Below are 15,784 nucleotides of genomic sequence, written 5' to 3' on the forward strand. Positions count from 1 at the left end.
GTAAAGAGAGCACTGAAGTACCAGTCAAATATGCCATGTCAAGTCAAAAGAAATATTTATTGTTATTAATACAGAAATGCTTGTCCAGCATAAGTTCCTTTTCAGGACTTTTCCATAGGACTGAGAACATAAGCAAGCTGGTTTGGTTTTTTATACTTACACACCCTCTATGGGACATTACACGCTACTGCTGCAAGAGGATGAACATGATTACCAAGGGAATGTTTGTTTCTAAGTACTGTGACCCTCTATCCCTTCCCTGCAAAATTGTTTCAGCTCAAGTCTCTCTTCATGTCTTTGCCAATAAAATACATAGTACAGTTTAAAGCTACACATGTATTCACAGCTGCAAAACAGCACAGAAAAGACAGGCTTTCCTCTTGCTTCTTGCTACAAATACACAAGTACTAGTGTCACTCCCCTTCTGATTTCCAGACCAAGGAAGCCCACAAACAGGACTGAAGTCCAAGTTAAGTTGCAACTAAAGTTGTGTTTGCATTAGTGCAGGTAATAGGACAGCTGTATGACTCTCAAATTTACAGACTGCACAGGAAAGGAATGACAGAAAGAAATAATTTTTTCCCACCATTACGTTAAAAAAAGACACCTTTTTCCCTCCTTTGTTGGCACAGGAATCAACATTTCTCAGCCTATAGAAAATGCACGTAAGAAACCATTAGGAAAATGGACAAGATAAGCTTGCTAGAAATAAGCCAGTTCATCGTGCTTCGTCTTGCTGCCCTGGTAACTGTGGAGGCTCAGCGGCTTGTTCTCCTGGGGAAGGCTCTTGAACACCCGCAGGTGCATGAACTCATCATTGCCAACATGGACCTGCAAAGCACGAAACCCAGTGAGATCCATGGAGTGAGAACAGCCTTCAGCAGGAGGGATGGTGTAGACTGGTGTGTGTTCAGGATTGGGAAGCAGATAGGCAGTAAGGAAAACCATCACCTCAGAAGGTGTGGTCTTGTTTTAAACCAGACTGGGAGCCATTATTTTTGTGGAAATATCACCTAATCCTCCCATGAAAATGAAAGTAAGAATATTTCTCTATTTCACACAGTCAGGGAAAGGGGCTGAGAGGTGGATTTATTTATTTATTTATTTTAATGCACAATTTCTTATCAAGGCCAAATTGTAAGCATTCTTCCCTAGTCAAGTAATGGAAAAATTCCACCATTCCAAAGATTAAACACATTGATTAAAAAAAAAAGTCCCAGTGCCCTCTACCTTGATGAAGTAGTTTGTTCCAGCAACCGTCTGAGTTTTAAACTCCACTGCAGTGAAGACATCAAAGGTTTTTCCTTCTTTTTCTTCTAGCTGAGATTTCACCTTAAGAAAACAATAGGTTATTTAAGACTGATGCAAGATTCAAGTTTTTAGGACTTAAGGCCTACAGGTCACTGCTGCTGAATTCCCAGGAGTTCCTGATTTCCCACATTATTAAAATATCCAAATGCATCATGTTAAGTTTTGGGTTAGAGCAGGAGCAGTAATCTAGGGAGGTGGCAAAGCCAAATGTGGTGTGAGTCAGCTGCCACAGACTGACACCAAGTCTGCACAACACTTATTTGACAATTCTTCCAACATCTGCTGAAGTCTATAATGTTTTCAAAATGCAAATCAGTGCTCAAGAAATCAGAATGACTTGTTGAATACCCTAGAGGGAGGCATGAACTCCTGTGAGTTGCAGCTCTTCTCTCCCATGCTTGGCTGTCTAGAATATCGTGGCTATATGGTAAATTCTTGGTCAGGAAAGAAATTTCAGCCTTTGCTTACCAGGGCAAGATGAGTTGTCCTGGAGTGCTTGCTGCAAGTGCAGTTCTACCCAAGCCAGACCTCGTGCATGGCCTCATTGTGTAGTCCTCCCTCCACTCCCAGTGCAACAGTACCAGCAGCAAGCAGATTTTCTAGCTATATCCTGTACCTCCCCTTCCTAAATTCAAGGGGAATAAATGCATCTGCTTTCCTGCATTAATCCCACTCACCTGCTTCTCTGGAGAAAAACGAGTGCCAACTTGCCACTGCTCCAGTGCTCTAGGTGAAGTAGGAACAGAAACAATTCCTGCAACATGGTATGTTCTTCCACCTGTCCAGCACCCTGAAGGCACAGGACCAAACTCTGGTGCCATTCCAGTAACCATCCTGTCCCCGGGAGCTGTGAACATACTTTTCATCTTATCTCAGAGGCCATATCTCTAAGCTTCTTCCAGGCTATGAACAGGAAGATAGCAAGATGATGATGTTTGGACACTTTTCTAGTTGTTTTTTTGCCATATGGAATTCAAAGCTAAGATGCAATGAGGGGCACAGCCCCAGAAAGCATTGGGCAGTCCTACTTCCTCCCCTTCCCCTGAGTCACAGGGTGGAGCAAGTGGTTTCAGTTTTCATCACTAGAGCTACTTTTACAAATTTTAAGCAGCAGGGTATAAGTATCCCACTGACCTTATCCTGTCTCGTGCTCCTTTAACAACCCTAGGCATTGTGCAAGGTTGGTTTCTGAGGTCTCAAAATTGCCCCAGCTCAGCACATTTTGTACTTCCACCAGCAAGCTGAACACTGGGCTCCATGAATGCAGGCAGCTCAGAGTCACATGCAGCTGCCAGCTTGTCAGGGTGTTATAGTGGCAGTGACTCACCACAGCATGTGACAAATGAGCACTCTGATTCAGTATGGAGAGGGAGATCCCAAACACAAATAGTCTCCAAAAGGGTTGGTATCAGCCCACCTTGGCAGTTCACGATCTCAGTGTGGATGTGGGGGTCCTGGGGGACACAAGCCAGCACTGTGTCGTGGTGGTAACAAAGGTAAGAGCATACTACTGAGCATCAGCCAGGAGCCCAGCCAGAAGGGAAGCAAGCAATCGCTGCCCTTTCCTTGGCATTTTTAGAGAACATTTGGAATAATGTGTCCAGTTTTGGGTCTCCAACACAAGAAGGATGTCAATAAACTGTAGTGAGCTCAGCGGAGCATTCCATGAGCTCAGATGGCTGGAGCACTCATGCTGTGAGGAGAGGAAGAAAATGTGATTGCTCAGCCTGGAGAGAGAAGGCTTTAAGGTAAACTTTCCAGTACCTGTAAGAAGTCAGGCTCTTTACTGAGGAGAGATGGCAGAAGAATGAGACGCAATGGTCATAAATTGAAACTGGAGGTTCAGACTGGATATAAGGAAAAACTTCTCCCCTGAGGACACTCCTGCAGTACAGCAGGAGTGACCAGAGAAGCTGTGGCATTTTCATCCTTGGAGGTTTTCAAGACCTGACTGGACAAAGCTCAGAGCAGCCTGGGGCTGCTCACCCTGTGCTCAGGCAGCAGATGCAGTCCCTTCCCACCCAAATAATCTGTGATTCAATCACAGGACTGAAAATTATCAGGCCATGAAGGCTCTTCACTGCTCTGCACAGCCGGTTTGCTTAGCACAGCTACTAAAAATCAGATGGTTCTAAATCACCCTGAAGAACCTCTGCCACAGTTATCAGTGAGAAGCCAAAGGCTGAACAGGCCTGGGTGGAAATCCTTGATGTGGAGAGGCAGTTCCTATGGGACTCCTAAGCCAGACACTGCTGAAGGAAGCTGTCCTGTCCTGTGCCACACTGTACCTGCTCTGGGCGAGCAGCAGTACTTGCCAGGGTCACAAAACTGAACGACATTCAGTCATCACAAGGATTCTTACGAAACAGTGCAATGAAGGCAAGAACTGGAAAAGCAGGAAGAGGAAATATTTTTATGGCAAGCAAACTGGCAGGCTCTAATAAATCTCCACAAAGATTTGACTTTAAAAAACCAAAACGATTTAAGAAGTCTACCTAGATTAAACAAAACTAATGTTTTCTCCACAGTCTGTCCAGATGAGGATATGATTGCGTTAGCAAGTTTCAGTTTTCGGTCTTTCCACTTGTATTTCATTAAATAATTTAAACTGGCAGTCAAAACAAGCTGGACAAACTCTGAAGTATTTATATGATTTAAATGAAAATGCCAGATTTTTAGTTAATTCTGTCCACTTCTGAATCCAAGAGGGGTTTATTTTCACACTCTTTATTTCTGGATTATCAAACCACTGCAGTCTGCCAGACAGTCAGGATTTCAAAACTAGTTTTAAGACCACGTGCAACATTAATTGCATATTTGCATAAATTTTAACATGATATGTAGGCCTTTTCAAGTCAAAGCATTAAGTGTGACTCTCTCATCAATTCTCAATAATGTACTTACTACTGCAAACTGTCTCTTTTTTTATAGCAAATAATCATTAGATTGTACAAGTTAAATGATAGTTTCAATGACTGCTGTGCCTTTGGATGCTCTGTAGGTGTTTAGGAACTGCTACAGCCTGGGGAACAAACCCGGGACATTGACAAGGAGCATAAGAAGATGGAGCTTGCCCTTCATCTTTCCTTACTAGATTGCCACATGCCATCCATTACAGAAACTGGACCATGAAACTTAGCTGTACATTGGCATTTTTAGAGTAAAAGTATGTGCTCCATTAACACATGAGCAGTAAATTAAGTTACTGTAAGTAATACAGTATCAGGATTTGGAGCTGGCAGTGCTTGGAGCTGAATTCTGTGTTGGGGAATAGCAGAAGCAGCGAGTAAGTTTTCTTGCTTATTTCCCGATTCTCCCCACGCCCCCCAAAAAACCCCAAGCAAACCCAAAACAAAAAAAACCCAACCAAGCAACTCCCTCCCCCCAAAAACAAACCCCAAACTAAACTAAAAAAAAACCAAACAAAACACCAAACACAAAACAAAAACCAAACGTAAGCACAAGGTTTAGACCTTGTAAGAACCATGTCAGCTCCTTCCTCGAGCTCAGGACAGGGCACACTTTGGGTTTCCCGGTGGCCGCAGCCCATCTCCCGCACTTCCAGGGCCGGAGCCGGCAGCATCCCGGCCCTCCCTGCGCACTCTGCCCTGCCCACAGTTCCTCTGGAGTCAACCGAGCCACGCCAGGCCAGGAGGGAGCAGGGAGGGTTCCGGGAGCCGGAGACTGCTCCGTGCATTCCCAATTCCCTACGGCTTTTACACTGGGGGGGGTTGCCGGCGGTGTCCCCGCGCAGAGCGATGTCCGAGCACACCCCCGGCCCCCCGACAGACCCTGCACCGGGACGAGACCCCCTCTCCCGGGCCCGCGGGTCCCTCCCGGGGCTCGCCCCGGCCGCTCACCTCCTGCACGATCTGCTGCGTCTCGTCGGTGGCGGGACGGACCGCCGAGACACCCCCGCACAACATGGTGGCACCGCTCGGCTGCTGCCGCCCCGATCCTCCACCGCGGGTGGGCCGCGGCTGCCGGCGGGGCGGGCCCGGGGCGGGCCCGGGGGCGGTGCCGGGGCTCGAACCCGCGGCCGGGGCTCCGCGGGGCGAGGCGGTGGCGGGTGGGGGGTCCGGGCCCGGCAGCGCCCGGGCCGGGGCGGTTCAGCGCAGCCCGGCGGGACCGGCGCTCTCCGAGCTCGGCGCGGGGATTGCGGCCCGACAGCCCGTTAAAGAGAAAAACAGCTAAAAGCAGCAACTGCAATAAAAGCTGCCGGCAGAATTTATTCTGCTCCCTTGACGGAACGGAGGCAGCCTGTCCTCACCGGGCGGCGCCCCTGTGACAGTCCTGCGTGAGGACAGGGCTGCCGTCAGCTGATGCGTTTTTCCTTTCCTGAGTGTCGCCTTTTCCAGCAGTGGCACATTCTCGGTAGCCGCGTGGAAAATTCCATTTTCAGGACTCCCTCGTTCACCATGCTCATTGTTCCCTCTCTCAGGCTGATTTTGCCTTTCCTCGGCCAGCAAACCGAGGCGGTGGTGAATTATCCAGTTCTGAGAAATCCCCTGGGGAGATTTCAGGCTGAATGTTCAGGTCTTAACAGTCTTTACAGTCCCTACAGTTTAAACATCCAGACTCCTTGGGAAAACAATAAGCACCTACCTTCCTTCTCCCACTTTGCAGCATCCCTTTGTAAATTTGGTCAATATAACCCTAAATTTAATGGCAACAGATATTAGAAACTGAATGGAGCTCCTGGACTCACAGGGAGTACATGGTGAGAAGCATGAACCAGACTGGGCAAGAAGGTTTCTTTCCCCTGGTATCAGCTATTAAAAAAGGGCTCTGCTGCAGCTTTGGGCAGGCAGAGCTCTGCCGAGTTTGTGAGGAGACTGGGGATGCAGGATCAGGCTCTTTGCTGGGATGATTCCCAGCCCATCAGCCGAATTTGCTGATGGAAATCCCTCCACAGAGATGATCCACTCTGTTGTTGCTTTACTAAAAAATGGTTCAGGAAACACCACACTGGGGCATGCTTTCCAGCGGGTTTTTGAGCCATGGTAGGTGGGATGGGGCAGCCATCCATATCAGCATCTTCTGGCAGGACATGCCAATGGAGATTCTCAGTATTGACCTTTCAACAGAAGGATGTTCCTCACCTTGTCTTTGTCAGTGTGTGACACACCAACAGGCTTTTGGGCATCTGTCTGACCAGACTTCCTCCTGAACTTGGCAAGATAAGAACATATCCCCTTCTCCATGCATGGGGAAAGGGTCTGGTTGCAAATTGCCTTCCTGAAGGGGTCCCTTTTTACTGAATTTCCCTTGTGCCCAGAGTGTGCGTCACTGCCATCGGCTGCAGCAGCAGCTCTCGGGCAGCGTGTGGAGATGGAGGCCTAGAGCTCCAGGTAGGACTGCAATGAGGGTGGATGGGGCTTTCCCAGCAAATATAGCCTGGCTGGTCAGCACTAAAAAATTATGGCAGCTGTTGGAAACTCATTGTGTGCCAGCGTATAAATTCCTTTTAAGTTAATGTAAAGAATGAAAAGCACACAAAGAATGAAAAGTACCCAAATATCAATATTATCTACTGTGTGTATAGCTAGTGAATAGTGCTCTCCAAACAGGGCAGCCCATGGTGACTTTCTGTTTCTCACATGTGTGTATTCATGCATAATCTCTGGTTTGTATCCTGTGTCATTTTCATTTCATTCATTAAGCTCTTATATGTTTCAATGCTGTCAGCTTCACTTCAAGGGCTACTGTGCTGGGTTTGGTCCACTAGCACTAAAACTACTTGGCTACTAGAACTTTTTGGAAGTGTGAACCATAATCAAAGCACTTTTTTTAGCCCTTTCTGCCATCTAGTGCTCATCCACTTTCATGCATTTAGGCTCAGGACATCATGGGTGTCAATTCTGTACTCTAAACTGAGGCTAGAAGCCACAGTCACAAGCCTGGAGAAAGATCCTGGGTTTTAGAAACAGCTCTCAGATCTCACTGGGTACAGGGATAGAATGTGGTTTCCAAAACTTTTGGCTACAAGAATTTGTGTTTTCAAACTCACTCTTTTCTTTTCTTTTTTTTTTTAACCAGCTCTGCCACAGATTTAATCAAATATTGCAATTTGCAAGCCTTACAATTAAAGTTGGATTGGTTCTTACGTGATGTAATTAAAATGTGAGCCCACTCCAAGGGGGATGTAACAGATCAACAAAAGGGTTAAAATAACTTGTCTGAATAGTATGCCACTTGAGCTTTCTGGATTTGCACTTTGGTCTTCCTAAGTCAAGAACTCCCCTTCCTTATCAACAACAAGTGGAGGTGGCAAAACAAAGGTTTTATGCAGTAATGTCACCTGTAAGTTTTATTTGCCTGCCCTGGCAAAAGAACAACCAAGCAAAAACAGTAACAAGAGAATTGTGATGTTTTCTCCAACACATTCACACACAGTCCTTTTGTCTCTGCTCACACTGAGCTGCAGATCCATCTACCTTTCCATAGTGGTCTAGATTATCTTGATGTTTGATGAGGGAGGGTACTGACAACTTCCAAAAGCTTGTTCTTGCACATGGAATATGGGAAGAGGGAAATAAATTCTGCAATGTAACCCTAGCCCTTTCTGCCAGGCTGTCCAGGGGTGCTTTTTCTCTCATCAGGCTGCAACAAATGTCTCTTCTAATGACTCTCTTACTTCAGTATGGATCAAGAAAAACCAGGCATGCCTTGCAAAACCAGAAGCATTTATGTTTGCTTTAAGGGGAGTGGGACAAGAGTAATGAAGTTCTGCTATGCTCTCTGCTGAAGTCCTTACTGTTTTTCTTTAGGTACAGTTCACCCTTCTTGTTCTAGATGCCCTCTCTTCAAGATGGGAAATAACCTAGCAGATGGCCTATAGGTGCCAAAAAACATATGCAGTCTGTCCATTTGTCTTGGTGCATGTCCCAGAGCCCAGACTTGTATGTCTTCCTCATTCAGTCATCTACCAGCACACACACTTCAGATGTTCACCCATTCTGGTGATCATACTACCCCTTCTGGGGGCTACTTCTCCATCCCTCACTCCTCCATTTCTCCTTGTTTCATTTGCTTTGTATCAGGCCCAGCAGTACCGCCAGGACTAGTGCAATGCTCTGTGTAGGTGTGAGGCAGATTAATACAGCAAAGTACAACACTGACTAAGGTGTGAAAGGGTTAGCCATGTATGCCATGTGGGATAGTACAGAAGCAACTCTTTGTTAAGCATACAACTACTAGCAACATAATCAATCATGGATACATCTCATTGTGCTCTCACAACGTTGCTGGGGGGGATTTACAAGCTGTTCTCCCCCTCCACCAAAGCAGGCAGGCTGGAGGTAAAGGTACCCCAGCTGGAGGAAACCAGTAGGAACCTAGTAGCTTGGTCTAGTGCAATGGAGTCTATGGAGAGTATTGTCTAATATTTCTTGTTGGGCAGAAAGGAGAGACTGGGACATTACTAAATATAAATAGCATGGCGCTCTGTCACATTAAATACTTTACATGTTCACACCCTTGGCTGTACACAGCATGTAGGATGCTGGGGGCTTTTTTATTTTCCCCATGACTGTGCTTTCCTGAAGTGAAACCGTGTACCTTGCTTTTGTAGAGCTGGGAGTCCTGATGCACATGGTTACAGATCACATATACTGGATAAAGAGGAAATATTATACATAGTGGGAAAGAGGAATATTATACATAAATGTAAAAGCAGGGTATAGTGGAATTGCCTAATGCCTCCCATAGTCAGCTGAGTTGCAGTCTGGCAGGAAAAGCTTATGGAGGCAAGGCAGCATGCAGATTTCTGCTTAAGCCCCACCAGAGGCGATCTTCACTTGTCCTTCTGAGACGTCCTGGTTTCAAGAGAGCAAATGCAAATTCAGTCCAAGGCACCCCAGACACAGTCCTTCCTCTGGAGGCACATGTGTTACCCTGCTGATGCTAACAGTAAGGTGTGGTGGGGCTGTGTAACAGGGGTGTGTCTGTTGTCTTTCCCATTCAGAAGCAAGAGGTGAGCAAGTTCCTCTTGGGGGCTCGTGTGCTTTTCACAATCTTCTTTCGTTAGGAATGTATCGTGTTCTCTGTCACAGAGCCACCTCCAGTGCCTATAAAATTTCGGGAGTTAGCCGATTGCAGGGAAGGCTCTGCCTCAGGGCTTGGTACCTCTTCTTTGTTGTCTCCCGCCACTGACTCCTGCGAGCTGGTCTCTGGGCTGGAAGCCGCCTGGAAGCTGGACTCAGCGCCGAGGGGCTCGTTGATCTGCAGAGGAAGCAGGGCCCGGTGCCGCATCAGGCTGTCGTCGCTGTTCTGAGCCTCCAGCGAGTTCCTGCGCTTGGCATTCCTGTTGGCCATGGCGTTCTTCTGCGGCTCCTCGAAGCTCAGTGACAGGGTGACTGTACCACTCCCGAAGCTGACTTTTTGCTTGCACCCACGCTGCTGCTGGCGCTGCCGCTCGGCAGAGGCTGGTAGAGGAAAAGGATCCTCATGGTTGCTCTTGCTGCTGATGGAGGAGGAAGGGGTGGAGCCGGTGGAGCCCCCCAGGCTGTTGGAGCGCTTGCGGGACACGTTGCTCCGTCTCAGTGTGGCCCTGGCAGCCACTTTGAAAGCGTGGGCAGCTGTGCTGCAGCGCACCTCCTCGATTGTGTTGCGGGAGGGCTTGAAGAGGATGATGTAGACTTTGTTGAAGAAGATGCAGGCCAGGAGCCCAAAGCTGGCAGCCAGTATCGCAATCACCTCCACAGCAGAGACAAACTTGCCGTATGTGCTGGCGTAAGCAGGGATGAAGGAAATCCAAACAATGAAGAATATCAGCATGCTGAAGGTGATGAACTTGGCCTCGTTAAAATTCTCAGGCAGCTTTCGAGACTTGAAGGCGAAGAAGAAACAGATGGCTGCCAGTAGGCAGGTGTAGCCAATGAGGAAGCCAAGGGCCATCAGGGAGCCTTCATGGCAGGTAATGAAGATAATCTCATCCTCCAGTTCATGGTTTCGGTAACTGGATGGTGGGGCTGTGTAGAGCCAAATCACACAGATGACAATCTGCACAAATGTGCATAAGAAGACCAGGAGGAACTGGAGGTTGAGGCCCCACCACTTTCGGTGGAGGCTCGTGGGAATCTTCGCCTCGAAGACGAGCAGGACACGGTTGGTTTTCACCAGGATGCAAGAGATGCAGAGGACAAAGCTGATGCCAAAAGCTGGCTGTCGCAAACGGCAAGTCCAGTTCTGGGGCTCACCAATGAAGAATAATGAGCTGGAGAAGCAGCAGAGCAAGGAAAAGAGGAGGAGGTAGGACAGCTCCCGGTTTGTTGCTTTGACAATGGGTGTGTTGCGAAATTTGGTGAAGACTCCCAGAACAAAAGAAGTCAGGAAAATTCCCAGGACAGCAAAGAGAGTCAGAGCAATCCCAAAGGGCTCAGTCCAGGCCAGAAACTCTATCTGCTTAGGGATGCAGGACGTATGGTTCTCATTGGACCAGTAATCCTCAGGGCATTTGTCACAGGCACTTGCATCTGGAAAAGAATGGACAAGAAGAGGAAAGGTTTGTCAGAATGAGAGGTTGAAATGTGGGGTGACATATATGGCAGCTACACACCGGCCTTCATCTTCAATACATGAGGTCTTCCACTCATGGCTGCAGATCCCCAGGATCCTATGTTGGTGTCTGGAGTGTTTAACAGTGAAACAACCAACCTCCCATGGGCTATACAGCAAAACATGAAGCATGCTTAGTTCCAGCTTAAAAAAAGTCCTGCCCCTGCACTCATGCTTTTGTAATCTATTTCCTGGCAAAACTTTGCAAACTTCAATTGCTATCAGCTGTTACACAGACTTTGTTCCTCCCTCTTCCTTGTTCCTTCATTTTTACCATCTACTTCTATCCGTCTTCATACCTCTCACAGTTTTATCATCATTCAAACATCCTGCCTTTCTCTATTACAGAGAAAATTAAAAACGTGCTTGCCTCCTTAAATGCTTTGAGAACCTATTTCATATTCCATAGGGGCAAGTCTTAGTGTTTAAACTGCTCTTCCCTGAAGGCAGGCAATGCCCTTGATTCCCAGCACACTCTCATTTCATGTTGGAATATCAGGGAAAGATGTGTCTTAATCATATCGCTCTCCCCACACCTAGGAAGTGTCCTAGAAAGTGCCAGTGGTTGGCATGATCAAAAGACAAGGACCTGCTGCTTCTGCTCGTCTTTTTTGACCCAAATTGTTCTTGTGCTGCAGCAGGGAGGGTCATGACTCCTTTGAAGGCATGGAAGGGGGTTGAGAGCAGAGAGCTGGAGGTCTCAACTTACCTCCTCCTTTGGGATCCCAGCACGATAGCAAGGGGCTGCATTGAGTTCTGGGAACAAACATTCAGAAACTCCTTTTAGCAGCAACCTCTCTCTGAGCTTTCCACCTGAACAGACCTAGACTCAGACCACAGCTTCCAGAGCAGAGATTAATGTTAATGAGAAAGTCAGAAATGCCCAGCTAATGCGGGCAGAGGTTTTCAAGCACTCTTATTCTTAAGGCATGGTTGGAGGGAGCATCCATGACCTGATATGATATTACTTTCCTAAGGACTCTTTGCCTCACCTAAGCTGTTCATGTGAAAACCTGGCACTAGATGCAAAAGCTCAGTCAGAAGCTCTCATCACCACGTCATTTCATTTACATCCATTCAGCCTGTGCCTTTTATCCTGGAAGCCTATTGCAAACTGCAGGCAAGGCAGAGTGAACTTCACATAATGGGGAATTCAGCTGCCTCTACCCCTCTAATAGGGGCAGCTATCAGCAACACATCCCAAAGATGTGCTTTCACTGCTGTCTTGTGGTGGCTTAGCGACCATGTTGCCACTGAAGGGAGTAAACCAGAATCTCTCTCCTCCCCTAAGGCTGCTCATTCCTGCCACCTCCTTTGTGTGAGCTCTAGAGGGCATACAGCTTCTTGTTCTAGCTGGAAAAAGCCTGCCAAGAGTTTGTTTTCAGAAAGACCAGAGACCTGATCTAACTCGCTCTATGGTTGCAGGAGTACCAGCACTGCTCCCAGAAAAATGGTGGGACCAAACAGCTGGGAGAGGGCAGATTGCTTCTTCTGGTAGCATTGCTGTCTCAGCTGGATGAGACTGGTTGTAAAACTGTTCTCTATGCCTATAAAACTGGCAAGCACAGGAAAGAAAGACCATTACTGTCAGCTGAAATTGCAGCAGGAAACTGTGGAGTCAGAAGGCAGCTGCCCTCTCAGCCTCATAAATTTCAGCAGAGGTAGCTCCCAAAATCATGTGGAAAACCATAAAAATATCCCTATTACACATGACCAGAATTACTTCTATTTAATCTGAAAGTGCTACTTCAAGAATCCTGTAGTACTATATGTTCATGCTAAAAAGTTTTCATTCCTGTCTGATAGGACACAAATTATATTCTCTCAATGAACACTTGTTCAGTTTTGCAGTGTTTGCTGGGACCACTGTACAGCAGAACGTGTGAGGAAATCCTGAGTGCTCTGCAGTGTGGAGGGGACTGCTGTTCTGAAAGAATTTATTTGTCTTCATTACCCTGGGGATGTCCAACACTGAGGGAGCACTAACGGTGTTGGAAATTCAAAACCTTTTAACCATTTATAAAACTGAGGTTATATCTTCCCTCCACTTCAGAACCTGAGTGGCTTGGTCCAATCTCCCAGTGAAACCAGCAACAGAGATGTCCACAGGTGTGATCAACAGAAGCTGTGGCTGGTGACTCCATAAAGGGAAATACTCCTCTCTGCTCGTGAAGTCAGAGATGTAATGGATTTTATTTCTTTGTAAAGCATGAAATAAAACCCTGACAACATGAGAAAAAGATGGAGGTAGACAGACAACTACAGAATTTAGGTTTAGGTTTGGGAATGTCTCCTTCCCATAGGTTTTTGGAAGAACAAAAGCTACTGCTACAGTGTAATGGAGTTTAGTTGTGGCTGAAGGCTTGTGTCTGAGACGCTTCCTATTTGCAAGTTGTTTTTCAAGTTCTCTGCCTTAATTTTCCCAGTGCAGAGCATTAGGTACAAGCAGGCTTAGCAGAAGACAGCACCTGAGGACCATTGGACTCAACTCCTCTAAGCTGGCCAGAAGTCTCTCCAGACTTTTTGTGAAGCCTCCTGGCAAGGCAACCACCAGCTCAGCCCTGCAGGGAAGCGATTTCAGGACAACTGTGAGTGATGCCCAGAGGGCTCACACTGTCCTCTGCAACCCCCAAAGCAGCTCTGTGGGTATTACCTGTTTCATCACTGTACTCCCCATCTGGGCAGTCCACGCACTCGAAGCAGCAGGTGGGCTCTCCCTCAATAATTCCCTTCCTTGTGCCTGGCAGGCAGTCCCTGCTGCAGTTAGAGAAAGGCACCTGAAAGGAAAAAGAGCACAAAGAAGGTTAATGGGGGCAATGGCCCACAGGCAGCCTTTCTACTCAAGACCTTAGGCTTCCTCCAAGGGTGTTATTGCTTGACTGGTGTGCTGGATGGAGAGCCTCCACTGCTCACCTCTCCCCCTGCTGAACAGACACGTTTCGCACAACAGTCCTTCCCCGACCCACTGCAGTGAGGTTTCTCTGAGAGAACATACCAAGGGATGGTAGGGAAGATCAGCAGATCTTTGTAATCTCTATGGTGTTGTGGGCATTGCAAACTGGTATATGACCATGATAGACATACCAGAAAACAGTCATTAGATTGTTAAAAGAGAAGACAATCGACCTCTATGGACGGGAATTTGATATAGATGGAAATGAGAAACTCTGACTACTGATCCCCAATTCCATATATTACATTTTATCTACTAATAATTTATGGAAATTAAAACAGTTTTTTGAAATCCAGTTCCTCCTGTTCTCCTGGAGACCCCCCCGAACGCAGAAACAAACAAAAATACCTCAGTAAATTAACTAAACAAGAGGAGTTTTCATATGAAAGAAAAGTAAAAAAAAAGGCCCTGTTTTAAGAACTGAGCATCTAAAGATGCAAATCATCAGCTATATACAGATCCAAAGACTTCTGCTGCTGCAAATGATGAGCTTGTCACCTGCTGGCTGTGCATTTATGCTGTATGTGAACCCCCCTGGGCATGGTCATGTCCTGGCAGCAAGCAGTTGAACGCGCACACTCGCTGCATGTCTAAAGTACACTGACACAAGGAGTTCAGCATAATAAATGGAAGCTGGAGCATTTTTCACACAGAAGCATGACCTGTGGTTGAGTTCACCTTTTCCCAACTAAGTTAAGGAAAGAGAGTTGACATAGGACATGGCTTTCTCAGCTCAGGGAACTAAAAACCCACAATTTCCACTGGTAGCAAAATAACATGATCTGTACATGCCTAAGGGCTGTTCTGTGTGGAAGCCTCCATTCACCTTTTTGGAAGTTTACTGCTGGTTTACCTAAATGCTGCCAACCTGCTGATCTCTAGGAACCTCCTGTGTGGATGCACTTAGGCAGTTTGGAAATTGCTTGTGTACAGACACTGACCTCAGCCACAGGGTAAGCAAGCCCTCAGTAATGGCCACTCCTATGTGGAGATGACCATTTTGTGGCTCAGGTGAGAGCAGTCACTGTTGCCTCTGAAATGTAGCTGCAGCACAGTTTGGGAATGCTATTTCTAAGCTGTTGATCAGGATTGCATCATTAATTGGACAGACACAAATCCAGGGCAAATCCCTGCAGCTCCCCCTGTGAAGCACTCTTTGTTGTTAATGCCTATTGCTATTAATACAGTATACACATTCCTTGAGACAGTACTTCAGCAGGTAGTGCATCCATCAAGAGGACTTCATCAGTCTAGACTGTCTTTCTTTAGGCTGCCAGTGGTGATTTTGAACAGGCCTGAATCAAAGGCCTGACTGAAGTCACGTGCTGCTTCCCCATTATCTACTAAGTTGACTGAGCTTGCAAGGAGGAAAATTAAATTGGTTTGACATGATTTTATCTTGACAAATATATGTTGGCTTGTTCTTATCAGTTTATTATCCTCTAAGTGTTTATAAACTGTTTAATTTTTTTTTATCAAGCCTTTTAGGTTACTGAAGCTCAGCTCAATTGTGTAATTCCCTCAGCTCTCCCATATCTGCTTTAAAAACAGGTATTACGATTACTCTCCTCTAATCCTTTGAGACATCACCCATCCTCCACATTTCTCAAAGATGAATTGCTAGTACTTTTGTGATTGCTTTGGCTGCATTCTTAAGTATTCTGTGGGGAATTTTATCAAGTTCTGCCAAAATGAATCTATCTATCTTACCTACTCTTCAACCTGTTCTTTTGCAAGTCTGCCCAATGGTGAAGTTCCTGTGTTAAAATTACCCACATTTAATCTTTTTTTGAGAATGACAAGAGGTACAGAAGCTTCAGTGAGTGAAGTATTGGCTACTGCCTCTGAGCAGAGTCTTTCATCTGGAAGAAATTAAAACTCTATAAAATGAAAAAAAGGCTGCAGAAAACATAGAAATCACAAACCCCTCTGATGCACAAAATTTACCTGCCCTGGCTTACA

At 46.4% G+C, this 15,784-nt stretch overlaps 2 protein-coding genes across 3 annotated transcripts in view; both read right to left on the minus strand.

The window, feature by feature from the left end:
• Nucleotides 1–38: 38 nt before the first annotated feature.
• Nucleotides 39–5,313, minus strand: LOC127468087 (cystatin-B-like). Its single transcript, XM_051780896.1, has 3 exons — nt 5,172–5,313; nt 1,231–1,332; nt 39–831 (listed from the first exon to the last, which is right to left on the minus strand). Exons 1-3 carry the CDS (start codon nt 5,235–5,237, stop codon nt 703–705), a joined length of 297 nt encoding a protein of 98 aa, XP_051636856.1. The 5' UTR covers nt 5,238–5,313; the 3' UTR covers nt 39–702.
• Nucleotides 5,314–7,490: 2,177 nt separating this feature from the next.
• Nucleotides 7,491–15,784, minus strand: part of CASR (calcium sensing receptor) — a 75,078-nt gene continuing 66,784 nt past the window's right edge. For both annotated transcript variants that reach the window (XM_051779470.1, XM_051779469.1), the window contains exons 6-7: nt 13,523–13,646; nt 7,491–10,787 (exon numbers count right to left, since the gene is read on the minus strand). In XM_051779470.1, the coding sequence (XP_051635430.1) occupies nt 9,337–10,787; nt 13,523–13,646 (1,575 nt within the window). In that variant the 3' untranslated portion in view covers nt 7,491–9,336. The remainder of the gene's footprint in view (nt 10,788–13,522; nt 13,647–15,784) is intronic.

This window comes from Manacus candei, unplaced genomic scaffold (genome assembly GCF_025592945.1).
Source record: "Manacus candei isolate 608988 ecotype Guabito, Panama unplaced genomic scaffold, ASM2559294v1 h1tg000014l, whole genome shotgun sequence".
In the NCBI taxonomy this organism is placed as follows: domain Eukaryota; kingdom Metazoa; phylum Chordata; class Aves; order Passeriformes; family Pipridae; genus Manacus; species Manacus candei.